Here is a 26,848-nt window from a genome sequence, read left to right on the forward strand (position 1 = left end):
AAAGAAAGAAAGAAAGAAAGAAAGAAAAAGAAAGAAAAAGAAAACTAAAGTTCAGACAACTAACTCACCCAGGGTCACAGAGCCAATAAACAGAAGAGCCAGGTACCTACCCAGCCCTGCCCTTCTCCCAGAGGCCACGATCATAACATTCCCTCATCGGGCATTAATTTTTTCAAATCTTGCTACGTTCCAATGGCGGAAAAGCTGTCTTGTTCTAAACCGTTTGATGTTTGCCAAACCAGACACATTTCCTTTTTTGTTAATTACCTGTTGTGGCCTTTGGAATCAAGTGGGACCTATGGCTTATCACCATAGTTGAAAAGAAAAACACCAGGGGCGCCTGGGTGGCTCAGTCGGTTAAGCGTCCAACTTCGGATCAGGTCATGATCTCGCGGTCCGTGAGTTCGAGCCCCGCATCGGGCCCTGTGCTGACAGCTCAGAGCCTGGAGCCTGCTTCCGATTCTGTGTCTCCCTCTCTCTCTGCCCCTCCCCACGCATGCTCTGTCTCTCTCTGTCTTAAAAATAAATAAAACATTAAACAACAACACCAGGCACAGTTTCCTCTTTAGAAGTATGCCAACCGTGGAAGCATTTAATGATGGCCATCATCGGGGAAGTCCCTGTCATTACGCTTTTTCACACAAGTGCCTGGTTCTCTCCCTCCTCCCTTCCCAGCCTTGGATTCGGGTCTCCGTTCATTGTGACTTTTTGCACTTCCCTCAACCTCTCTGGCCTGTTTCCTTCTCTTGAAACATAAGTGATGAACTAGAGAGTACATAAGTCCCCTTCAGCTTTGAAATGATAAGCCTGGGTACAGATCTGTGAGGGCACCATAGCGCAAGGCTAGCGGGCCATGGGGCCCGGCGTCCCCCTTTGGAGACGTCTTTCCTTTCCGATACTCAGGTGCTCACTCATTGTTCTGTTCCTAAAGCACTTAACCAAAGAACGGTTTCCTTTCCACCGTTATGTAGACAAATAACACAATGATGAAGATGCCAAACACAGCAAGCCTCAAGGCCACCGGAAACATTTCTACGTTCCAGAACTCAATAATGTCGTCCACTGTGCAGTAATCTGTCTCTCGGGGGCTTCTCCATTCTTTGAATCTGGTGCTTGATGCTCTTCTCGTAAGCCTGCAAAAACATTAGTGGGCTTAGGGTTGTGGCTGGCTAGGACTGGAGCACCCCCTTAAAGTATCTGGCCCTTGGGCCCCAAGGGAGAACCATGGTGGGGCTTTCGGGAGCAGCCCTCTACTCATTTAAAACCTCTGCAGATTTCAACAAGGGATCACAGGGATGTGAGCTCGCTAAAATCCAAAAGGGCGTTTATTAATTATTATTATCACCCACCTGCATAACATCTTTCAGGGCTGGCCCAAGGCCTGACTCAGGGACTTACAGGGTCGAGATGGGATGTGCTTTTGAAATCTGCTAATGTCATGTTTAAAAGGACAAGATGGTGCTCTCTGAAATCTTTCAGCGAGAGTCTTATGTAGCCACTTGTCTAATCCTGGAAATCTGCCTCACTTTATTAGAAGTTAGGGAACTTTCCAGAAGACTTTACTCTCTGACCAACAAATAAAATGGCCCTTTTGGGGCTTTTATTTCAACTGCCTACTTCTTTTTTTCGCTCCGTTTTTTCAAGACGCAAAGAGGAATAAATGTCCCCAAAGACTACAAATCGAGACACTTGGATTCTGGTCTCAGTTCAGTTTGACTTTTGTCACCCTCCTCAACCTCCCTGGCCTCTTTCCTTATCTCCAAACATACGTGGTGAACTGGACAGTATACAAGGTCCCTTCAGCCTTGAAAGGTCCTTCAAGGTCCCTCTAGCCTTGAAATTATGAAATAATCCTTCTTTCTCCACAGATTCTTTTCAGCCTCAAGCCCTTCACAAAAATCCGAACAACAAAACTTTTTCCAGGAGTTATATATAAGACAACAATATGCTAAGAAAAGCATTACCTTATTCCCTCAGAATGCTTATAAGCCAGGCAGCAGCTATCTAGAGCTTTTGGTCTCGTGGTGAAAGCCTCAGGTCTCTAATGAACAGAAAACAAGAATTTATTGTTGTTCTCTAATCAACAAGAATTTACTGTGTCCAATGTCTTCTACAAAGGACTTTCTTTTTTGATTCTAGAAAAAGTCGTATCATCTGAGAACTGATAGAAGTTTTGGTACCTCAGGTATTCATTACCTCAGAACACAAACTTTTAAGTTTGCCTTTCCTCAGTAGTTAGCAAAAACATCCAAGTTCCACGGCATAATATTTTGCTCGAGTGACTCACACTTTAACAATAGACACACCAGTAACTAGGGTCACATGATGCAAGCAGCATTCTGGTCTTAAATATCAACTCTCTATTTTGTTCTTATCTGGACTTTTTTTTTTTTATTATTGCTTGGAGCTTTTTTTACGAGCATGCACCAGTTTTATAAAAAGACTAAAGTTATTTTAAAACACAGGTCGGTGGGGCAGCACCTGGCTGGCTCAGCCGGGAGAGCATGTGACTCGATCTCGGGGTCATGGGTTCCCACGTTAAGTGTAGAGCTTATTAAAAAAATAATAGTAATAAAATAAACAAAAAGCAAGCTGACTGTGAACAAAAAGTGATCTCGGAAAATGATAATGTTCGGTGAGAGGGATAGAAGTCGGGGTAACCACGTTTTCTTTTACTTTCCCCAAAGTTTCTTTCATGTGGTTATTTTTCCAAACAAAGTGAAAAGCTATAGCTCTCTATGCCTTTGTTTCCTCCCTGTGAAATCGACTTGTAAAGATTAAGTGACTTAATATATGCAAAATGATTCAAAGCTCCCCTGGCACGGCGTAAGCATCCAATAAATGTTAGCAACGATGATTATGATCATGGTAATTATTATTAATTGCGTGTTGCTGGTTTTCCTCATATGTCTGGTTTTCCTTGACTGTCCATTCCCCAATTATGATTCAAGCCTCAGCATCCTCGAATTTCTGCAGTGTCCAGGCCGGGTGTCTTCGGCAGGTCTGACGGTCTCAGCCCAAGGTGGGGCGGGCAGGGCATGGCCTGTCGTACCATCACCTATGGCTGGTCACTCCCTTCCCAGTCCAGGCCACGGATGACGAAACAGCCGCAGCCTGCACCCCATGCCTCCGCTCCCTGCCTCACCTTCTAGAAGATGATGTTCTTAACAGCGGTTTAATGATACCCAAGCGGGGCCTCTGTGGATGGTGGGAAGCTGTGGGTAGCGCGAGATGTCACATCCAAGGAAGCGCTGTGCCCAGCGTAGACGCTGCAGGTGTGCAAACCCCTACAACTGCCTGGAAGAGGGGGGCTGTTGAGGAAAAGGGGCTTTGAAAATTCTCACCAAGTTGCCACGGGGGCTAGTGGCGGTTTGCTCACCAAGAGACACTTCAAACTATTTCCAAGGGCGAAGGGAAAATCGTTTATAAGCACATTCTTTTTTTCAACCTTTTTAATTACAGAAAGTTTTGAGCGTATACAAGAGGAGACGATGGGATAATGAGCCTCTATGTACCCGTCACATGCGACTTCTTTTTAATTCTCTTAAATGTAAAAATAGATCTGTTAAAGAAAACATTTGGGGCAGAAGTCTTTTGCAAAATCAAATTATAGGATTTCACAGCTCTTAGGCAATCAAATACTCGTCCCCTCCTCTTCCCTCCTGCCATAACGAGATTTAAGTCTTGATTGCCTTTTCTTTTATCATTTCTTTACTATCACTCACATGTGGGGTTCTCCAACAGCATGTAACACGTGGGCATTTTGATTTTCAAAAACGGAATAATTATGGCCTCTCGACTTGACTGTGCAGCCGTCGATAATAATAATTATAAAGTCAGGGGAAAAGGTTATTGATCCCAATAAACAGAGTATAAAATTGTATGTATACAATGGCCACTGGGTAAACACACACCGAAACAAACAGAGTATAAAATTGTATGTATACAATGGCCACTGGGTAAACACACACCGAAACAAACATTAGAGGAAAATGGAAGCGATGAAATAAATCAGTTTTTGTGTCTGTAGCATGATTCATTTTTCATTAAAAAAAAAAAAACCTTTAATGTCGTTAAAATATGGTTTTCACTATAAACAGCATTTACAGTGGAACTGAAAAATACCGGTGTTCATTAAAGCAATGGCTGAGTGGGGGCGCGTGGCCCCCATGGGGGATGTAATGTTCCTTTCTCCCTTCGCCCAGAGCAAGAAACTGCAAAGCTGGCTGCTTTCGGCGCGCTCACAGAAGAGGGCCACGAGGGAATGCGTGCCCTCTTCGCTACAGTCCTGGCATTCGATTCAGAAAGTGACACCCATCCGCCTATTATCGATCACAGCTGTCATTAGGATGTAAGCAACTCTGAGATGTGCCAATGCAATCGACGATGAGTGTCTTATAATCCCAGTGGACGCTTCTATAGTATTTCTGTGCGCCGGGCACCGCTCTGAGCATTTTACCTCAACAAACTCATTTCAGTCTCAATACCACCCTGTGAAGAAGGTGTTTTCGTTATGCCCATTTCGCAGGTGACAAAACCGAGGCGTGGAGGGTTTAAATCCTCGGTCACACAGCTGGTGAGAGAGTGGAGCCAGGAGTCAACCCAGATAAGTGTAGCCTCAGAGTCCCTGCTCAGAATCACCCTGCTGTCCTCCAGAGTGGTAGATAATGCTGTTTTACTAGAAAAGAATCAGAAATACCGTGTTCTGCTCGTCTGTTATCTTGGCCATTCGACATGCCCCAGTCCATGGAATCTTCCTAACAACTCTGTAGTGACCATTTTACAGATGAGAACACGGGTTTATGGAGCGAAATTATTTGCCCAGGTTACACAATTAGTGAAAGGCACAACTATACTTAAACCCAGATAGTCTGGCTCTGATGCCCTGTGTTTTGGTTTTGTCATATTTCTATTGGGGAAACTCATCCTTAAAAATAGAGCAAAAACATATGTCTAAAATGATGTTTTCGTTAATTAATAAGTGATCAAATCACTCATTAATTTCCCATGGAAGTAACACTTGTAGCCATCTCATCGCTTCTTAAATATTGTAGATAAATTGGTTTTTTAGCAAGATTTTTCTTGGTAGGCTAATTTTGTGCTCATTCTGGCCTACTTATTACATCCATTGAATCTGCAAGCGGATTGTGAATGAGATATTATGTCATACTGTATTATAGCGACTACAAAACGTGGGGCTAATATCCAGAACCGGAAGAACAATGATCAACAATCTGTTTAAGTCATTACTCATCACAACATGTATTTGGTTTTTGAAAAATGATCTACCTTGACGGAAGCCATTCATTTTTGTGCATAAGGAAACACAAGCTTGTTTGCATTTCCGCGAGATGTATATTTTCCAGGGTAGACCCGAACCTGGCCAGAAATGTGCTAGCCTGACACCTACAGTGACAGGCAGGCAGAGGAGGGCGCCGGGCTGAGTGCTGGGTGCCTTTCCACTCCTTTCTCTTACTGTTCCAGGACTTCTTCCTGCCGGCCTCGGGGGAGTCAGGAGGCAGTGCCGCTCCTGGAGGTGGGGAGGTGACATCTTCTCCTAACTGCGATGTATTACACTTTCCAACGGCTCTCTTTCATGGATGCGGTTTTTCTAAAATGGCCTATCTGTAGAACCAGACATTTGTATCAACAACTTGGCAAACTGTCAGTTGTGACCCTACTCATGGGCAGAAAAAATCCTTTTGATTTAGAGCTCTTGAAAATTGAGTTAACCTCAAATCCCTTTGTTGACTAAACATGATTCCGTTCATAAAAGATCCTACAATAATTTTAGACTCTTACTTCATTGTCTATACGTCAACCTTGATTTAATAGAGCTCTCATTTTCAACATTGTGTTCCTTTAACCTAAGTCGCGATTTTGAGTTAATTAAAAGCCTTCTAAAATAATCTGTAGCACATTAACGAAAGAAGGGTTAAAAACCTTATGATCATCTCCATTCCTGATTTTTTTTTAAAAAAGGCATCTTCTAGCAAATCAGAAATAGAACGGGAACTTCTTTAACTTGATAAAAAGTGTCTTCCACCCTACGACCCAGCAAGTGCACTACTAGGTATTTATCCACGGGATACAGGTGTGCTGTTTTGAAGGGACACATGCACCGCCATGTTTATAGCAGCACTATCGACAATAGCCAAAGTATGGAAAGAGCCCAAATGTCCATCAGCAGATGAATGGATAAAGAAGATGTGGTATATATATATATATATATATATATATATACACACACACACACACACACACACACACACACACACAATGGAGTATTACTCAGCAATCAAAAAGAATGAAATCTTGCCATTTGCAACAATGTGGAATGGAACTAGAGGGTATTATGCTAAGCGAAATTAGTCAGTCAAAGACAAATATCATATGACTTCACTCATATGAGGAACTTAAGATACAAAACAGATGACCATAAGGGAAGGGAAGGAAAAATAATATAAGAACAGGGAGGGGGCAAAACATAAGAGATTCTTAAATATAGAGAACAAACTGAGGGTCGCTGGAGGTGTTGTGTGTGTGGGGGGATGGGCTAAATAGGGAAGGGTCATTAAGGAGGATACTTGTTGGGATGAGCACTGGTATTAAATGTAGGGGATGAATCACCGTATTCTACTGAAATCATTATTGCACTATATGCTCACTAACTTGGATGCAAATTAAAAAATAAATAAATAAGTTATTTTTAAAAAGTGACTTCCAACACCTACACTCAAAGGTAAAATACTAAAAACATTTCCTTTAAAATCAGAACCAAAGAAAGAATTCTTATTATCACTCTTACTTAACACTGTAATAAAGGGGTCTTAGGCGGCGTAGTAAAACAAACACAAAAATTAAAAGTCTACAAACTGGGCTAAAAAAAAAATCTACAGAAAAATTATAACTGCAATGAGTCATTATTAAAAGATCAATATGCAAAAGTCAATTATATTTCTATATGCTAGCAACAGGCCATTTAAAACATAATTTTTACAAAGATACTATTCCCAATAGCAACAAAAATTAAAAGTTTAGGCAATATAGCTACCTACGAAAGCTAACAAAAGATAAGCATGACCTACAGTGAGAAAATTATAAAATCTTACCAAAGAACATTAAAGAAAGTTTGCATAATGTAAAGAATGTGAACAGGAAGACTCAACAGAGTAAAGTGTAGTTCTTTCCAAATTAATGTTATAAAGCCAGTAAAAATTTCAGTCAAAATTCCAATCTGAATTTTTCATGGAACTTGGTAAGCTTATTCTGAAATTTACATGGAAGGGCAAAAGGACAAGGAAAATAAAGGCACTGTTTCAAAACAACAAGAAGAGGGACGCCTGGCTGGCTCAGTTGGTTGTGTCTGATTCTTGATTTCAGCTCATGTCATGGTCTCACGGTTTGTGAGTTCGAGCCCCACGTCGGGCTCTGTGCTGACAGTGCGGAGCCTGCTTGGGATTCTCTGTCTCCCTCTCTTTCTGCCCCTCCCCCATCCTCTCTGTCAGAAGCTCTCTCTGTCTCTCAAAAAGTAAACTTAAAGAAAAGAAATAAAAGAAATAAAACAACAAGGAGGTTGGGGGCTTGCGAAGGTAATTGAAACATTCTGCTATCAGCACAGGCTAGACAAATTCATCAGAATAGAGACCGTGTTGTTCTCATGGCTTTTGTTTTCTGGGGTTTATGATGCTTTAACGTCGTCAGGTGATCAGAGCCTTGCTAATGCATGTGAGCAAGCCTTTCCTGGGCAAGCCAACCAACCCAAAACCCATAATCCCAACCACTTCCTTTTTCCTTCACATACTAAGCCAATACTTCCTTTGCTCTGGTTCAGTCCAGGGCCAGATACTGGCCAACTAGGAACCACCTTTGTAGCCTGGAGCCCACCGAAATCATTCAAACTAGCCAGTCCTAAAATGCTTACCTTGCCTGATCGATTTCTTCCTGCAAAACCCACAATAAAGTTGGGTGCCCATACTTTCCCCTCACTCTCATTCCCTGCTTGACCTTCATAATTCCCCATGCGACTCTGCATGGCATGAATTGGGAATAATAGGTAATAAACTCCCCTTTCAGGGTGCCTGGGTGGCTCAGTCAGTTAAGCACCCGACTCAATGACAGCTCAGGTCATGACCCCAGGGTCATGGGATCTATCCCCACATTGGGCTCTGCACTGACAGTGTGGGGCCTGCTTGAGATTCTCTCTTTGCCTCTCTCTCTTTCTCTCTCCTTCTCTCAAAATAAATAAATAAACATTAAAAAAAAACCCTGAGATGACACAAATATTGGAATTATCTGACCAGGATTTTAAAGCAGCCTTCATAAAATGCTTCAAGGAACAATATGAAAAGGTTTGTAGCAAACAACAACAACAAAAAATTAACGACTTACAAAGAAGTAGAATATGTAGAGAAGAACCAACATATAGAATAGAATATAAGAGTAGAATATATAGAGAAGAGTAAATTTAGAAGTGAAAAAAATGCAACAGCTAAAATTAAAAAAAAAAAAACTCACTAGATAGGCTTGGCTTGACAGAAAAATTGAGAAGACAGAGGAAAGAATCAATCTACTTGAAGAAAAAACTGCATAAATCGCCCAAAACAAAACACAGAGAGAAAACAGAGCAAGCAAACAAACCAAACCAAAACAAAACAAATGAGGTCAGGCTGAAAAAGGCATTTGAAGAAATAATGGCTGAAAATATCCCAAATTTGGCAACAGCCACAAATGTACAGATTCAAGAAGCTGAGTGAATTCCACACAGGACAAACGCAAAAAAAATCCATGCCAAATACACGTCATAGTCAAACTTCTGAAGATCTTTGTGCACCAAGAGATATCATCAAGAAAGTGAAAAGGCAACCCACAGAATGAGAAAAAATATTTGCAAATCTCATATCTGATAAAAGCTTGGCATTCAGAACATACAAGAACGCTTACAACTCAACAATAAAAAGACAAGCAACCCGGTCAAAAAATGGACAATGGGCCGGACTAGACATTTCTCCAAAGAAGATATAAAAATGGCCAATAAGCACATGAAAAGATGCTCCACATCGTTAGCCGTTAGGAAAATGCAAATCAAAACCACACTGAGGTACCAGTTCACGTCCTCCAGGATGGCTTCTAAAAACAACGTGGTGTAGAACGACAAGTGTTGGCAAGGATACGGTGCTACTGAAACCCTCAGACATTAGCGGGAATGCAACGTGCCCCAGCTATTGCGGAAAATGGTTTAGCCATTACTCAAAATGTTAAACACAGAGCTACCTGATGACCCGGCAATTCCACTCCTAGGTGTATATCTAAAGGAATCGAAAACAAGTATTCAAAGACTTGTCCTTGAATTTTTATAGTATCACTTCTCCCAATATGCATGGGGTGGAAACAATCCAAATGTCCATCAACAGGAGAATGAATAAATAAGCAGTGGTGTATTCATATAATGGAACATTAGTCACTTGAGTGTCAATACAAATACAGGCTGTAATGTGGATGGACCTTGAAAACCTTAAGCTAAATGAAAGAGGCCAGCCACAAAATATCACATCCTGAGTGTGCCACTTATAGGAAATATCTAGCAGAAGTAAATCCATTGAAATAGAAAGCAGATTAGTAGTTGCCAGGAAGGAGTTGGGGAGTTACTGCTTAATGAGGACTGAGTGTTATTTTGAGGTGATGAAATGTTTTGAAACTAGATAGTGGTGGTTTCATAGCATTATGAATGCTCTAAAGGCCAGTGGATTGTGCACTTTAAAATAGTAAATTTTATGTGAATTTAATCCTAATAGAAAAATGTATGATTCTTGTCACTGTAGTATGAATATCCTTATCCTTTAGTCTAAGGACATACATAATGAGGTTTTGGGGAGGGAGTAAAAGATCATGATGTGTACAATTTAGTCCAAGAAAAAGATAGATAAAATTATTTAAAAAAATGGTAAAATGTTAAAAATTGGTAAATCTGGGTGAAGGCCATATAAAATAATTTGTTAGAAAGAGACACCTGAGTGGCTTAGTGGGTTGAGTGTCTGACTCAGGTCATGATCTCAGGGTTGTGAAATTGAGCCCCAAGTTGGGCTCTGTGCTGAGCATGGACCCTGCTTGGGATTCTCTCTTTCTCTCTCTCTCTCTCTCTCTCTCTCTCTCTCTCTCTCTTTCCCTTTGCCCCTCTCCCCTGTGAGCATGCTCTCTCTCTAAAATAAAAATAAATTAATCCATTTTTAAAAAGAATTATTTGTTAAAACTTTCTTGGGATCCTTGGGTGGCTCAGTCAGTTGAGCATCCAACTGTTGATCTTAGCTCAAGTCATGATCTCACAGTTTGTGGGATCAAGCCCCCATTGGGCTCTGCGTTGACAGCATGGAACCTGCTTGGGATTCTCTCTGCTTCTCTCTCTGCCCCTCCCCTGCTTAAGTGTGCATGTGTGCTCTCTCTCTCAAAATAAATAAATAAACCTTAAAAAAAAAAAAAAAAGAAAGAAACTTTCTGTACTTCCTGTAAGTTTGAAACTATCTTTTTTGTTACTTTTTTTAAAAGACACCAAGGAGAGAGTGAAAAGATAAGCCGACTGGTGGAGGATGTTTATAATGGGGGAAGCTATACATGTGTAGGGTCAGGGAGTAGATGAGAAATCTCTGCACTTTCCTCTCAATTTTGCTGTGAACCCCAAACTGCTGTAAAAACAAAAGATAAGCCCAGATTACTAGAAGGTGTGTGCTATAATTATGACTGACAAAGGATTAGTATCCAAAATATATAAAGAGATCCTGTAAATTAACTAGAAAAAGATAACCTAATAGAAAAATGGGCAAAAGACACGAACAGGTATTTCACAGATCAGAAAACACAAATGAGCAACAAACGTGTAGGAAGATGGTCAACCTTATTAACAACAATAAGCAAATTGTAGTTTTAGTGAAATACAATCTTACACCCACTACTTTGACAAACATTACATCCGGCAGTACTAAATTTTAAAGAAGACTGAAAACGACGGATCTCTTAATATGTTGTTGGTAGGAATGTAAGCTGGTGCAGTCCCTTCGTAGAGTGATTTCACATGATCTCTAAAGTTAAAGAGGTTTGTGTGCTGGACTATTGTAGCAATTCCATTCCTAGGTGTATTCATGCAATTAGAAAAAAATTCTTGCACGTGTACACAATGGATCCTGTATCACAATGTTTGCAGCAGCTCGTATCAGAAAAGCTTGGAAACAATCCAAATGTCCAATAAATAAGGAGTGGATCGATATATATTTATAATAACTACACAACAGTGAAAATGAATGAACTAGGGCTACAAATATTGCAAGAAGCCCAGGACATAATGCTGAATGACAAAGGGAAGTTATTCAGAAATACTTACGTGATGATATCATTTAAATAAAATGTAAAATCAGGAGACACTAAAGTTTGTGGATACTATAAAGAAAAGGAAAAGAAAGAAAAGTAGAGAATTCAGGGTAGTGGTTACCTTGGGGGCAAGGGAGGAAGGAGGGCTATATTGGAGTCTTGGAGTCTTCAACAGAATTGACTTATTTTTTCGATCTCTGGAGTGGGAATCTAACTGCTCATTATATAATTCTTTTTTACCCTTTTAGATGCATAAGACATATTAGGATAAAATGTCAAAAATATTTTCAGGTTTGAGGGTTTTTTTCTGTCCACTTGGGCAAATCCGTCTGCATACGTGTCAACCCATTTGAACTGTGCTGATTTCTGCACCACAGCTTTTACGTGTGAATGAAAGTGTCACCAAAAAATGCCTCATAGGGACTCTCATTACAAAGCAATCATCGGAAAGTAAGCCTCTGTTTCCACGGGTGAACAGATGTCCAGGAGTCCTTCTGCGACACTGCGAGAAGAGACACTGGGGGGAGCTGTTTCACTACTCAGGTGCCTGGTTGGTTTTCCTCCCCTTTGGCAGCCTGATACAACAGAAAGGGCAACAGAATAGAAATTAGGAGGCTGGAATTCTATTTCCAGTTTTTCTGCTACCTCTCCGTGTGGTCTCTGTGGTCTTGGGCAAGTCATATCCACTCTCTGCCTTGTTTCCTCATCTGTAAGATGAGCCATGTAGCCTCCTTCAAGAAGCCTTTCAAGATAGGAAATCCCATGATCAATAATTATAATAAATCATGCCTGGGCTCATGAACAGTGATAAATAGTGCCTGGTGCTTACAAAACCTTAACAAGTTCCAGGGGATTAAAATAATCTGGGGTTCTCGTACGGGAGGTACAACAGGAAACCCCTCTCCCTAAAATAGCTATACCCCAAAAGCAAATTATAAATTAGCTCAAGTCAGTAAGGCTATATTCTGAAATGAAAAAGAAAAGCTGAACTTTCTAAGTAAATTCATATTTTCTTTAGAAAGGGAACACTACTGCTCATAATTCAGTTTTATGAAAATAAATTACCTTTGTTATCACACTAGAAGCACTGTAACCAGAGTTTGGTTTCACTTTCTCTTCCTGGGGCTCTTATGCCTCAAAAACTGGGTTCCGATACACAGAAAGAATCAGCATATAATCAATAAGATAAAGACACATTGATCATTAAGCATAGTTAAGCATATCTACTAGGAGGTCAGCATTTTTATAGGGAGAATGTTAAATTACATTCCTTGTAAAGACAGCATTTATTCCCATTAGCACATGTTACAGGTAAGAACAAAGGGCTTATTAAGTAGTTATAGAATGTGTAATTTACTCTTCACTTTGACCCAACTAGAATCCCTACTAGTGGGAATAGGGATGTTTTTCAATTAACTAAGAAATTATTATAGCGATGTTTAATGTCAGCTCTCCTAAAAACTTTACCTGCAACTCAACTGCACGCTTAATATATATTCCCTTTAATACATATTCCCTTGGCACACTGGGCCTTCTGATTGCAGCATTTGGGGTAGGCAATACACAGGCTAATTATAGGCTTACAAAGTATCTTATCAGCAATAATAGCAATGGAGACACAGAGAGTAAAAATCCTATCGAAGTCTTGGCACAAAGATATGGAAACAGACCTCAGAACAGGAAGCAAAAGGAGACCTGAAGCTTTCCTTACCTCTCTTCCCCTCTGCACTGTGTTCTGCACTGGTGGTAAGGCAAAGGGGACATAGACACAGACTGTCAGCATGTCCAGAGGCCAAAGAAATGGAGGTCAGGGGACTGTGCATGTAGAGGGGAGGTACTGAGGTGCTCGGTGGTTGAAGAATGGGAGGGGCAGGAGAGGGGACAGCATGGAGGCATTAGTGTGACCTGTGCCTTGTGACCAGGGAAGAGAGACATGGCTGGCATGTCTAGTGGGCAAGGAAGTGGTGATGGGGGTTATGCAGAACTGGTGGCGGCTGTTATGACGGGAGATTTGGTCACACTGAGAAAAATTTTTTAAATTGAGCAAAAATGTAGATATAGGGGCGCCTGGGAGGCACAGTCAGTTAAGTGCCCGACTCTTGATCTCAGCTCAGGTCATGATCTCGGGGTCATGAGTTCAAGCTCCACATGGGGCTCTGTGCTGGGCAGGAAGCCTACTTAAAAAAAATTTAGGGGCGCCTGGATGGCTCAGTTGGTTGAGCATCCAACTCTTGATTTCAGCTCAGGTCACTATCCCAGGGTCATGGGATCAAGTCGTGAGTTGAGCTCCATGCTGAGCATGGAGCCTGCTTGAGATTCTCTCTCTCTCTCTCTCTCTCTCTCTCTGCCCCTCTCCTGCACTGGTGTGTTCTCCCTCTCTCTCTCTAAAATACATTTTTTTAATGTAGATATATTGAGGATAATGAAAGCCAGGTGTCTCACTGTCATAGGAAGGGGAAAGGTTATAAGGAACACTAAAATGTTGGATTGGAACTGGAGATCAACATGAACTCATGGCTTTTTAATTTTATATATATATATATATATATATATATATATATATATATATATACATATATATATATACATATATATACGCACACACATATACACGTATATGTGTATACATATATACATATATACGTGTATATATACGTATATACATATATATGTATATGTGTGTGTATATATATGCATATATATACATATATATATACACATACAGAGAGAGAGATATGAAAATAGTTTTAGATGTGTATGTGTATGTGTACATATATATACATTTATTTTTTAGCTCTATTCACTGAGAGGGCCTGGAAGCAATGACTCCCCAGTAGCAATGAGCTCCCTAAAGTCCTAGATTTTGGTTTCCAAATACCATCCTGCAGTAAAAGGAACCAAGGCTCCTTGGGCAGAAAAAGCGCAAGAAGGGTCTGAAACATCTTGTGCCAGAGATTAAGAAAACCCTCAAGGAATAATGAGGACATGTTAAAAGGGCACAGTATCCATTTTGAAGGGGCTCCCACTAGCCAAATCTGGAACAACTTGGGCATTAAAATGATATCAACGAATACAACCTACTGAATCAAAAGGAATCAATGAGTCCATACTAATATATATGAATGAATGGATAAATGAGAAGGGGAGATCTTCCTTACAGTAGAATGTCAACTAGTAAGTATAGAAGGAAGGATAGAAATAGAAAATCTTTGGGGCACCTGGGGGGCTCAGTCAGTTAAGCATCCGACTCGACTCTTGATTTCGGCTCAGGTCATGATGTCACGGTTCATGAGATCGTGCCCCACGTTGAGCTCTGGGCTGACAGTGGGGAACCTGCTTGGGATTTCTTTCTCTTCTCTCTCTCTCTGCCTCTCCCCCTGGTCATTCTCTCTCTCTCTCTCTCTCTCTCTCTCTCTGTGTCTCTCTTTCTCTTCCAGAATAAATATACATTAAAACAAAGGAATAGAAAATCTTTTTCTTTTTCTTTTTAATTTTTTAAAGTAATTTCTCTGCCCAATATGGGGCTTGAACTCATGACCCCGAGATCAAGAGTCCCATGACCTACCAAGTGAGCCAGCCAGGCACCCCTAGAAATAAAAAATTTTAATGGGCCATCGTCGTAATGGAAGTTGAATCAGGCAGTCTTCATGGGTGCTAGGGCTACGGATGAGATTTGATGAGGAACGTTATGTTGGCGTCATTTCAGAATATTTCCCCACAAAATACGGTTCCGTTACAAAGGGAAAATGATGGTCTTTTGGAGAAACCTGACAAACACCAACTTTTCCAGGTGATTAAGGTTACCCTCACCACTGGGGAACAGGGTGACATGTTCCCCGGAGTGATGCTCCGAGAACAGCACAGCATCATGTCTGAGGAATTTCTGCCCAGAAAGCGAGGCCTCTACGAATAGTCAAAAGGAAAAATCAGGCAGAAAAATCACCTTACAGAATGAAAGGCCTGTACTTTTTAAAAATAGTCAAGGGCATGAGTGACAGGGAAAGACTGAGGCACGGCTCATCCAGACCGAAGGAGGCTGCAGAGAAGCCATGTGCATTTTTGGATTGCTCATGGATCGGAAAGCAAACGGGCGGTTTCGGGACAATTGGTGAAATTTGAATGGGGTCTAAAGATTAGACAGTAGCATGGAATCAATGTGAACGTCCTTATATGGAGCATCACGTGGTGGTTACGTAGGCATGCGTCCTTTGGGGGTGGGCGGAGACATGGCGGGGAGCTAGGGGAGGGACTTCCTGTCTCCAGTTTGCTCTCAACCGGTTCAAGGACGCGATGGCAGGGCGCGCGTGCGCAGAGAGCAAGTGTGGTAAAGCTAACACCCTGGACAATCTGGGTGAAAGCAATATGGGAGTTCTTTATACCTTGTATTAATCTCGCCACTGTCCCTACGTTTGAAGTTATTTCAAAATAAATTATTTTTCAATGTTTCAAAAGGCAGGGGAAGGATTAGCATAAGGTGAAGAAGCGGCCTAGGAGGGCACATATGACTTTTTTTTTTTTTTTTAAGGTTGGTCTGCCTCATTCAACACACAGCATTTACAGAGAGCAGTCTTTAATTCTATCTGTATATTTAATTATGTGAACATATCCGCAGGCACTCCGATATATCATTCTGCAGCACTTAGGAGTTCAATACTGAGGACTCGCTTGCCATTATATTATTTCTCATTAGGTATTTTGCTTTGTTTTGTGGGTAATTAAATATCATGCTTTGTACATAGTATTGATAAGAGAGCCTGCGTGGCTCAGTCGGTTGAGTGTCCGACTTCGGCTCAGGTCATGATCTCGCAGTTTGTGAGTTCGAGCCCCGCGGCGGCTCTGTGCTGACAGCCCGGAGCCTGGAGCCTGCTTGGGAGTCTCTGTCTCCCTCTCTCTCTGCTCCTCCCCTCCTTGCACCCTCTCTCTCAAAATAAATAAATAAACATTCAAAAATAGTATTGATGAGAGTAGTTCTTATTGTACTTACATAGCTCCTCTCGCGTGCCGTCAGTACTCTGTTTTATATTTTGTAACTTAATCCTCGCCACGCCCTACGAAGTTGAGTCCGTTATTAATTATCCTGATGTGTAGGTGAGGAAACTGACAGGTCAAGTGTCTTGTCCAACTGGGTGGCAGAGCTGGGATTTGAACCCAGGCCGTCTGGCTCTGGCGTCCGTATTTTGGATACACATACTTTTTGTCTCCCGAGCTCATTTTTAAGTTTCTTGGGGACGGGGACTGTGGCTCCTGTTACACCTCTTCTCTTCCTCAGAAAGGTCTAGCACAACGCCCAGTATAGATAAATAGTTGTTAACTCACAGGCTGAGACTCAGGGGTGGAAGTTCTCTTGCGACCATTCCCTGGGTGGTCATCAATTCACTGTGAGCTAAGCGTTGTCTCTCAGGAGAATACATTAAGGTATGTCTAAGATACAAAGGAGGTGGTACAGAATAGGAGGTCAGAGAGAGGGAGATCACCAACATCCGTGCACAACAAAGGCTCCCTTCGCCTCAGCCAACAAAGACTGGGTAACTCCCTCTCCCTCCCCCCGCATGCCTGCCATTGAATGCAATGCAGAGGATTCAAAGACATACGTTTTCACCCTCAGCGTTTTACACGCGAAGCAAAAGCTCTTAGGAGGAGGGTGGGAGTTGGGGCTGACTGAAAAGGCCGCCTGCGAGGTGCAGACCGAGGGAACACATTTTTAGAAGCTCCTAGTGGAATGTGTAGGCTAGGTGACAAGAGAGAAGAGAATCTTCCAGGCTGGGAGGACTGAGTGAACTGGGGTTCCGGCAGGAAAGAGCATGTTGTGTCTGGGAGGGAACAAGGAGATGCCCAAAGGGGCCAGGAGCTCTGGAAGCCTACCTCCCGGGGTCAGCTGCCCTCTGGGTATCCAGTCCTCGAGTTAGTCTGCGCATGCCAACACCTTCACCCAAGGAAACGTGCCTGAGCCAGGGCGTCCATATGCCCTGGTTCGCCAGGACAGTCCTGCTTGACTCCTGGTATTCCCAAGTCCCTTCTGGAAGCGTCCCCTTTCATTCTCAAGAGCATCTTGTTGGGGATGTAAATGACATGGTCACCTTACTCAAAGGCCACTTCATGCAACGTGACATTGTAGATTATTCTGCCTCCCTAACACCGCAAATCCCATTTTCCCCTCTTTGGTAGAAGGGACTTAGAGCCTGTGTTACACACACGGGCTCTATTGCCTACTCTGCCACTGGAAGCACTGGAAGGTGTGCCTGGAGTCCATGGGACAAAAAAAGTCCCCAGTTAAAAAAACATATATTGCCCTGGGGCACCTGGGTGGCTCAGTCAGGTGAGTGTCCCTCTTGGGCTCAGGTCATGATCTCACAGTTCCTGAGTTTGAGCCCCGTGTAGGGCTCTGTGCTGACAGCTTGGAGCCTGGAGCCTGCTTCAGATTCTGTGTCTCTCCCTCTCTCTCTCTGCCCCTCCCCCACTAATGCACACTCTCTCTCTCTCTCTCTCTCTCTCTCTCTCTCTCAAAAACAAACATTAAAAAATTTTTTTTAATTAGGAAAAAATTATTGGCCTGGGGTGCCTGGGTGGCTCAGTAGGTTGAGCGTCCGACTTGGGCTCAGGTCATGACCTCACAGTCCATGAGTTCGAGCCCCCCATCGGTCTCTGTGCTGACAGCTCGGAGCCTGGAGCCTGCTTCGGATTCTGGGTCTCCCTCTCTCTCTGCTCCTCCCCGGCTCGCACGCTCTGTCTCAGAACTATTTATTAAAAATTTTTTTTTGAAATATTGGCCTGACTTTCTGGGTGGTCTTAACCACCAGAGCAGTGGGGCTGCATACATGATTTGATACAAGACACACATACAGTATCACAAAGCTTCCAGAAGTTGACATAATCCAAATCTCAAAGTGGTTTGTATGCCACTGGAAGCCTAGGATGGGAGAGGAAAATAGGTGTTCATTTGCGTTTCAAAGAAATGGGGAAATACTACCTTTCCAGGTACTTAGAAGACTGTTAGGCACAGACCACTGCTCTTAAGTAGTTAAAGCCTATGGTGTTAGACAAGTATCTCAATAAACGCACTTTTACCACCTTTTATGTGGAAATTTAAATGCTTATTTACATTTACTTTAGAATTTAAAGTTGAACAGATGTCTTGAGGCCCTTCTGAGAATCCAAGTGGCTAATATAAATCCTCCAGGGTCAAAACGTTTCATGCCATCACAGACTTTCTGCTTAATTCTATTGCCAATTCAAAATATTGATGTGGTTTTATTTCAGGTTTATGTAAAGCAAGGACTGAAGGGCATTGGTCCCATCCGATGCATTTTAAATACTCTGGTTGTTTTTCCCCCCTCCATGTCTTTGCCGGAACTATTACAAAGGGTTTGTGTGTGTGTGTGTGTGTGTGTGTGTGTGTGTGTGTGTGTGTAAATGAGGTTTTCTGAATGGAAAAGATTCCTTTGATGAACCATTTGGAAGATCTTAAAAATTCTTTTAGAAAACCTGATAAGATATCAGAATTACTTCATCAAATTTGAGTTATGTTCAAATGGGAAGCTAAAGCTTATGGCATACTACCAGAATATTTACTTGGGGGCTTCCTTTTCATTTGTTGAAATGCAGCAAGTAGTTTAAATATGAGACCAGGGGCGCCTGGGTAGCTCAGTCAGGTGAGTGTCTGACTTCGGCTCAGGTCATGATCTCGCGGTGGTCCCTGAGTTCGAGCCCCGCGTCGGGCTCTGTGCTGACAGCTCAGAGCGTGGAGTCTGCTGCGGATTCTGTCTCTCTCTCTCTCTCTCTCTCTCTGCCCCTCCCACGCTCATGCTCTTCCCCCCTCTCAAAAATTAAAATACTAAAAACATTAAAAAAAATTTTTAGAAGAATTACTAGACCATATTTGCAAACTAACCTATTTGTCACTAGAGCTGCCATGGCAGACTTGATGAGGTGAGCTTCGGGCTCCTAGTTTGTGCAAGAGCCTGTGACAGCTATTGAAGGGGATAAATGGCAATTTTAAGGGGAGGCCCAGGCATGGCCTTTGAGATCGTCCTTAAACCATCACAGGATTTTAACCAGAACAAAAATGGCGGGGGTGGCGGGAGGGGGGGTGGGGGTGGTGGTAATAAGGCATCAGATGAAGTTATGGGACCTTCATCGTGTGTGGGAAGTTTGCGTCTTGTTTCCAGGCATGATTCAGTCTCTGCTTGTAGATCTGAACTAGAGTCAGGAAAGACCAGAGGCCCAGGACACTTAGGAGGATATTACAATTGTTGAAATAAAATTAAAAAAAAAAAAAAAGTAATACGGTGCAAGTTAGGATGTAGCAGAAAGAAAGGATGGATTTTCTTCCTTTTTTTTTTTTTTTTCCCCCTCCAGTAGGCTCCACACCCAACGTGGGGCTTGAACTCAAGATGCTGAGATCAAGAGTCACGCGCATGCGCTCTACCTACTGAGCCAGCCAGGCACCCCTGGGGGCTGGATCTTTAAAACTCATGACTGAAATCCATAGGATTGGCAAGTGTTTACATGTGAGGGGCCATGGGGAGTGGGGGTTCCAAGATGACTCTTGAGGCTTTGAGCCTGGATGGGAAGGTGGTAAAACCATGAAGGTGAACAGAGGCCACAAATGCAGGTTTGGAGTCAACAGAAATGAGTTTGGTCCCCGTGTCCCACGTGAGGAGCTGGGAAGTAGAGACAGCCACGGGGGAGAAGCGTAAATACACTTATGTAATCCACGAAATGTTCATGATTATAAAATTTGTTGCGTGAATGCAGGACAGAGGGGAGGGATGAAAGGACAAGGAAGAGGAGGGGGCTTTCCAGGAAGTGGCTGGTTAGGCAGGCCTACGCCTCAGGGGAATGGGAGGCCAAGGGAAATGATGCAGAGCAGGAGGGGAGGGGGGCCTGCAGACCGATCTCCTTTAGAGGCCAAAAGACGAGTCAGAATGGGCACAGAGGTACAGAACCAAGAACTGGGCGAGCATGGTGTTGTTACAATTGAAGGAGGCAGGCGTCTCTAAATACAGAGGGACCGTGGTCAGAGGACTGAGAGCTAAGTCCCTGGAGTTGACATCTTGGAGTTCATTATATGAACTAATTATGTGCCTCGTTCTAGCGCTTTCCCTGCACAGCCTTTCACTTGACACCCACCCTGTGAGGTAGGCAGTGCTTTCACGGAGGGGCTGGAGGACCGTGCTACTGGGGGGGTGGGGCGGGGAGAGGGTCTTGAGCCAGAACATGGAAGTAGTTTCACAAAACAGAAACCTGCATTCAAAGGAGCCTCTTTAAGCGAGGATCCTACCCGTCACAGAATGTAGCGACTTGCTATTTCCTTTCTTAATACGTGCGAAGAGTGCTAGTTCCTATATTTAATATATGGGTAAAAGTATTCATGCATTAGAATTGTACATACTTTTTTGGGTCCCTTGTGTTTTTCTGATGAGAGAAGGATATTTCCTTTCAAAATGATAGTGGTCTTAAGCTCTGGATCACGGGAAACAAAAGGAAAACAGGGCCATGAGAACATACGAGCGAGCAAAGGAAATAAACACCAATCGTCGGGGTGAATTCTCTCAACTGTAGGGCAGAAGAATTTGGGGAGGGGAAGAAAATTCACTTTGCCCTTCTGAGGGAAAAGAGCGTCTCTGCGGTGGCCTTTGTGCGATGCGCTGAGGCCTTCCCCCCGGGGGGGGACACCGCGGGGGCTCCTGACAGGAAGGCTGTCATAGGTGTATGTCTCCGAGAAAAACACATTGCTGCGTGCAAGCTGGCTGCTCCTCTGGGCGGCTCTTTTCAGTCTAGTCAGTGCCCCTTCAAACCAGCTGCAAGCCTCATACATCCCTGAATATCAAGACAGGGCAGGAGGAGTTTCTCCTTCTGTGTCCAAAGAAGCCCCCCGCCCCCTTCCCCAGGAGGGAAGGCCAAATCTTGGCTAAAAGGCTTCAAAATCAGGGAAACTGCCAGGGGAAGGAAAGGTGGTTGGTTGTTCATCAACCCTTGGCTTCAGCCCGTGGAGAAGCATTTTGATAACCCTGGAGCGATCGTGTGCCACTGCACGTTCAGCAGAACCGTTGGAGGGGATTTTAAATGAGCTCTCCAACTCAAAAATATTTGGGAAGCTTGAAAAGAGGTGCAGTCGTTAAAGCTATGCCCACTGGGGGCCAAAACAATGAGGGGCAACGAGGAAAATCAAACCTAGCCAGGTTGTTTGGATAACCTAATGCCTAGCCTCAGGTCGTCACTGCCCCCTGCCGCACACTCCCCTCAGCAACCCTGCCCCTGCCCCGGGATTAGGTGTTTCTGTGAAATGCCCAAGACGGAATCTCCCCGGGAACTTAGCAGATCTGCATCACCCCCTTCATTTGAATGGCACCAGGGTCTACGAGGCTCCTCCAGTGAGGGAATTCAAATGTCTGATTCAGACCTGACCCGGAGAAGCAGTCATTTCGTACTTGACCTAATCACCATCCACTGACACAACAGAATTGCATTACAAGGGTAGGACTGAACCAGAGCTCCCACCTCTGACCGGATCGCCTGCAGCCGGCTAACAGCAGGTGGACACAGTCTACGAAGCAATGGCAAAGCTTACAAACCGAAGGGCCCGTTTTCTCCTCGCCTGGGTGTAAATGCCCCTCCATGGAGGGCCGTGGAGGGCTGCATGCCGGGAACCAGGAGAGCTTGGCCTGAGGCCACAACAGCTTGGCCGTGCAGCTTTGACCTGCGGCACTGGGCGGCTGTGAGCTGTGAGTACACAAGCCTTCCTTTCTGGAATCTTGCACGCTGGCACTGCATCTCATCAAAGGGCTGATGGAGTCCCTCCGGCTCCTGTCGAGGGCAGGAAACACAAGCAGTCCCAGGTCCGGGATAGGACTCGGGACACATTGCACATCCAGAAAGGGTCTGGGGTAGCCACTTGCCCTGCGGCACCCTGGTGCTAACTGTCCCACTCTGGGGTCGGTGGGGTCCGTCTCCAAGCCCTGCTGCTCTTTTAGATGAGGCCAGCCATGCCGGACTTAGGGAAAACCTTTAGAACCTGCACCTCTTCCAGTACCAGGCATCACAGGGGATTTTTCAGAAGGCCCAGGCACTTATCTTACTTGTTAAACTATTCCATTTGAACTGTTTGAAATTGCCTTTTTTTTTGTAGATCAAACGTGGTCAAAAACACAATGTGCTCATCCTCACGGTAGAAATTGTGGAGAGAGACGGGGCGCCTGGGTGGCGCAGTCGGTTAAGCGTCCGACTTCAGCCAGGTCACGATCTCGCGGTCCGTGAGTTCGAGCCCCGCGTCGGGCTCTGGGCTGATGGCTCGGAGCCTGGAGCCTGTTTCCGATTCTGTGTCTCCCTCTCTCTCTGCCCCTCCCCCGTTCATGCTCTGTCTCTCTCTGTCCCAAAAATAAAAAAACGTTGAAAAGAAATTGTGGAGAGAGTGTCAGGCACGTGGTAGAAGGAGCCCGACGATGAGAACCAGACCTGGATTCAAACGTCGGTTCTGTCACCCTCTTTCAACAAACATTTCCTGAATTCGTGCTATGTGCTTAGTACTAGTAGTACTAAGCACCTAGTACTTCCAGGATCTGGACGTGTAGTGGCGACAGAGACAACGGACCTTGCTCTTCATGGCCCACTCTGGGGCTGCCTCCTAGCTATTTGATGTTGGGCCGGTCACTTGGCCTCTCTGGACTTCAGCTAGAAGCGTGGGGGTTGAATGAGATATTGCGCATTAGAACAGAGATGCATCGGTGGCCTTCAGTACATGGTAGTTCTATTATTTGACTGTGGCTCATAGAGGACTCCTAATAACTCTTTATCGAATGAAACAGCCTTGGAGTTGATCGTAGGAGTCTTCAAGCCCACCCCCTACGATTTCAAGCCAGACGCCCCTACAGAAGAATGCTGCACATGGGGCAGGGGCCACTGGAATGGGAGCCCCGGGATCCCAGAGACCACAGCTCTCCACCTCCCCTGGGGCCCGGAAGAGACCAGCTGTGGTCAGCGCCTACGAAGTCGGGAAGGCAGTAGGCATAGGAATTCAGGAAGGTACAGTTGGCTTCATCTTTCTGAATGCACTTGAAATCATTTAATCCGAACAAAATCATTGCCAAATGTATTGATTGAGGCAAAGCAGAGGTTGAGACCTCAAAGGAGACGGGAAAACTACCTGTAGGAACTTCTGGTTTTAGAAATCAAACCCAGATTTGGTTCTGGTTAATAAGAGGACAGTGCCTCCCCTCCGGCTTTCCTCCAGTGGGGTCACCGGCATGGACAATGGAGTATTGGGTTCCTTTGGCAGCCCAGGGGCCTAGTCTCCAGGCTCCGTGTGAAAACGGGCCATATGGATATTTCGCAGGCCACCCTGCCGCATAGATCATACCAGACAAGGTTCGAATAAGTACACAGTCGCTCTCTAACAGCGCAGCTTCCGACGGTACCTTTAGCGTCATCATCCTGAGCTCTGTCCAGCTCTCTGGGTCCATTCATCACAGGTGATGCACTGGGAGGTGAGACCAAGAGTTGCACCAACTTTTTTTCATACGCTTTTCTGGTGGAAGCTGAAGAAGAATGCAGAGAACACAGTCAGGTGTCCTGTTTGTGTATACGATCTCACTGCGTTCAAGGTCTTTCACAGAGAAGGCGCTTATTCTTGTACCTTACGTTGTTGGTGAATCATGGCTTTTACAATCGGGTCGACCCCACAGCTGCTCTCCTTTCCTTCCACAAACACTTAAGGTGGGGCCTCTGTGGATTAGCCACGGAGGCAGGCATCGGACACATCCGAAAGTAAGACTGACAAAACCGTACATCCTATCTATGGGGAATACGAACAATAAATACACAAAAAGCTAACATGGCACACATACTAGAAATGAAACAAACAAACAAACAAAACCCCACCCAACAGGGTGATATCATCAAGAGTAACTTGTTTTTCCTTGTTGGAAAAAAACAATCCTTTTTCTCTGGCTCCCTATTTAGTAATCCATACGTTGCATCGGGACGTATTTATCACCTCTTCCCTGTTTATGGTTTTTTGTTATAAAAATTTGTTTTGTATTTCCATTTTGAGGGCTTTTATTGCATATGTTCCTTCCATTGTAAATGATTTTAAATCTCTGGAGGTAGTTTGTAAGTGATAAACGACTAGTCTCTAATATTTGCTGCGTACGTACGTAATATCGGGCCAGGTGAATATCCAAGCTTATTAAGTTCATTCTGTAACTCATAGTCACTCAGACACTTCACATCCACCATGGTGATAGATGTTTGGTCTCTCAGACAGTGGAATCTTTGAAAGAGGAAAACATTAAATTCATGAAGACAACTTCCAAATAAGCACGAAAACTTTACCGAAAGTCCACAAAAGCGCTTCAACCCAACGTCTCCAGGCTTGGAGGCACAGAGGCAAGAAAGCAAAAATCACCGTTTTCCGCCATAAATCTCTCTTGGGTTCAATTGCCTCGATGCGAAGCTTTGGGTAGGTGTCACTTTCCCCAATGCTTTTGGGGTTCAATCATTTCTAACTTTGCTACTCAACTCATGTGAGAGAAGTCTTCTGCACAAGATGAGCAGACGAACAAATGTTTCCATTCCTAGTTAGGAACTCTGAGTAAGACTCACGCTCTGAGAAGATAAGAAGTTAATTAAATCTGAAAGAGCTGAGAGAGATTTTTTTAGTGAGTTAAATAAAAGTTATTTATCCCTGCCCTCCTTTTGATGAGAGTACAGAGAGTCCAGAGCATTCAGTTCCTGCTAACAGTAGTAGTTTTCACACTTGTAATTTAACTCTGAACGTAACGAGATGGTAGTTTTTAATTAACCGCCAACAGACTTGGTAATTGCTGAATTGGCATTTGGAAAAAGTCAGCTATTCATTCTCTGGCACATAAATTGATTTATATAGGTTTACCCAAGTCTTGATTGGCTTTCCAGACCTACACTAGCCTCAAGTTCAATCACGTTTATTCACTTGATCCCTTCATTCCCACCCCCCCACCACCACCCCCCCCCCCCGCCCGAAGGACCCCTCCACCTACTTAACAAAATCCTGAAACAGATACGTCTGTCAAACCTTTTAACAGAGATTTATAATTTAGGAGCTTGTTTATTGTACCTCACTTCTATCATGTTTCTATGCTTTTTAATACTGCAGTGAAAATGACTCAAGACAATTACTCAGCACAAGAGGATCTGGACCAATTTTAAGTAATGACTTTGCCTTTATTGGTGATCAATCAATGTCCAATTAGGAAGAACATTGTATACAAGCTAGAAGAAGCTGTGAATTGTCATGTACATCAGGGCTGTCTGAGAATGCCTAGTTTTCCAGTTTTCCACTTTAAAACTATACTTTTGACCAGAGTCACATTCTGGCACCACAGTAGGTGCTTCGTAAATGGGAGTTTTCTTTTCTATGTGTTGGGGAAGCTGAATTAAAAATTTTGGCTACCAGTAAACAACCTAATATAGAAAGGAAAAGGACAATGCGCCCCAGACTTTTTTTTTTTTTTTTTTTTTTTTTACTAGAAGCTAGCTTAGGCAGATCCTGTGACACTTGTTCCCAAGAACAGCTGTCTGTTGTTTCACCAACTTCCCCAAAATAACCTCCAAAAGAACCCTCATCAATTTCAAGTGACACTAGACAATTGCCTAGAGGGAACACACATATGGAAGAAAAATATTCAAATGGAATCCAACTGGATGATTAATTCACTTACCCCTTTACATGGTTGTCTAAAGTCTATGCAGTTGGGTTGGTTACTAAAGCCGGGTGAGTTTCACCCGAGGGTTTCTACTAGCAACCAGCCCCTTTTTGCCTGTTAGATATCATGGTGATCATAATACAGACAGTGTGACATCAGTCAACCCCATAGCAACAGACTGATGTGGAAGTCAGATGATTAATTTAACCTGAGTTCAGACAGAAGGAGGCACTGGTTGATTTTATGGGCAGCCTGCCACGATGAAATGTCAAGAGAGGCAGAGAAGTTATCATCATGTACAGGAAGTGAAGGGAAGGAGATACTACGGCACCAAACAGTGCCAGGAAACTGGGAAGATAAAGGAAATATCAGACAAACTCAGGTGCCAAGGTCATCATCAAAAGATCGACAGTAGTGGATGGGTGATTTGGCCATGTACTCTAGGGAAACTGAGAAAGTGGGAGAAGCTATATTAACTTGTCAAAGAATCCCTCATTTAAGAATGAGGAGATCCTTCAGACCATTAGCTGGAGTCTTTTTAAAAAGACCGCTGAGACTTTAAAAACAATTATGTAAGATGAAATGTAAGGACGGGAAAACACGCTGTCTTAATTAAATGCCAGGAGCGGGAGGGAGTCACCCGAAAGGGTTACACGGACAGCGAACCAGCCTGTCTGGAGTCAAATCCCGGCTTTGCCTCTTACCAGCGGGGTGACATCAGGTGAGATAAGTTACTAACCTCATTATGTCTCCTTTGCCGCCTCCGTAATGGGGATGACAACAGACCCACCTTACGAGGTTGTTACTGG

General features: G+C 43.6%; 1 protein-coding gene across 2 annotated transcripts; it reads right to left on the reverse strand.

The window, feature by feature from the left end:
• Positions 1-552: 552 nt before the first annotated feature.
• LEMD1 (LEM domain containing 1) lies at positions 553-26,129 on the reverse strand. Of its 2 annotated transcripts, XM_042976688.1 has the most exons (7): positions 26,055-26,090; positions 24,761-24,960; positions 24,510-24,625; positions 23,772-23,891; positions 20,750-20,820; positions 1,965-2,041; positions 553-1,133 (listed from the first exon to the last, which is right to left on the reverse strand). In XM_042976688.1, the coding sequence occupies exons 3-7, from the start codon at positions 24,589-24,591 to the stop codon at positions 935-937; spliced, it is 549 nt and encodes a 182-aa protein (XP_042832622.1). In that variant the 5' UTR covers positions 24,592-24,625; positions 24,761-24,960; positions 26,055-26,090; the 3' UTR covers positions 553-934. The 2 variants fall into 2 exon arrangements, with proteins under 2 accessions (XP_042832622.1, XP_007086602.1); XM_007086540.2 differs by lacking the exon at positions 24,761-24,960 and having other exon boundaries at positions 26,055-26,129.
• Between the last annotated feature and the right edge of the window lie 719 nt (positions 26,130-26,848).

The sequence above is a fragment of the Panthera tigris genome, chromosome F3 (genome assembly GCF_018350195.1).
Source record: "Panthera tigris isolate Pti1 chromosome F3, P.tigris_Pti1_mat1.1, whole genome shotgun sequence".
Classification (NCBI taxonomy): domain Eukaryota; kingdom Metazoa; phylum Chordata; class Mammalia; order Carnivora; family Felidae; genus Panthera; species Panthera tigris.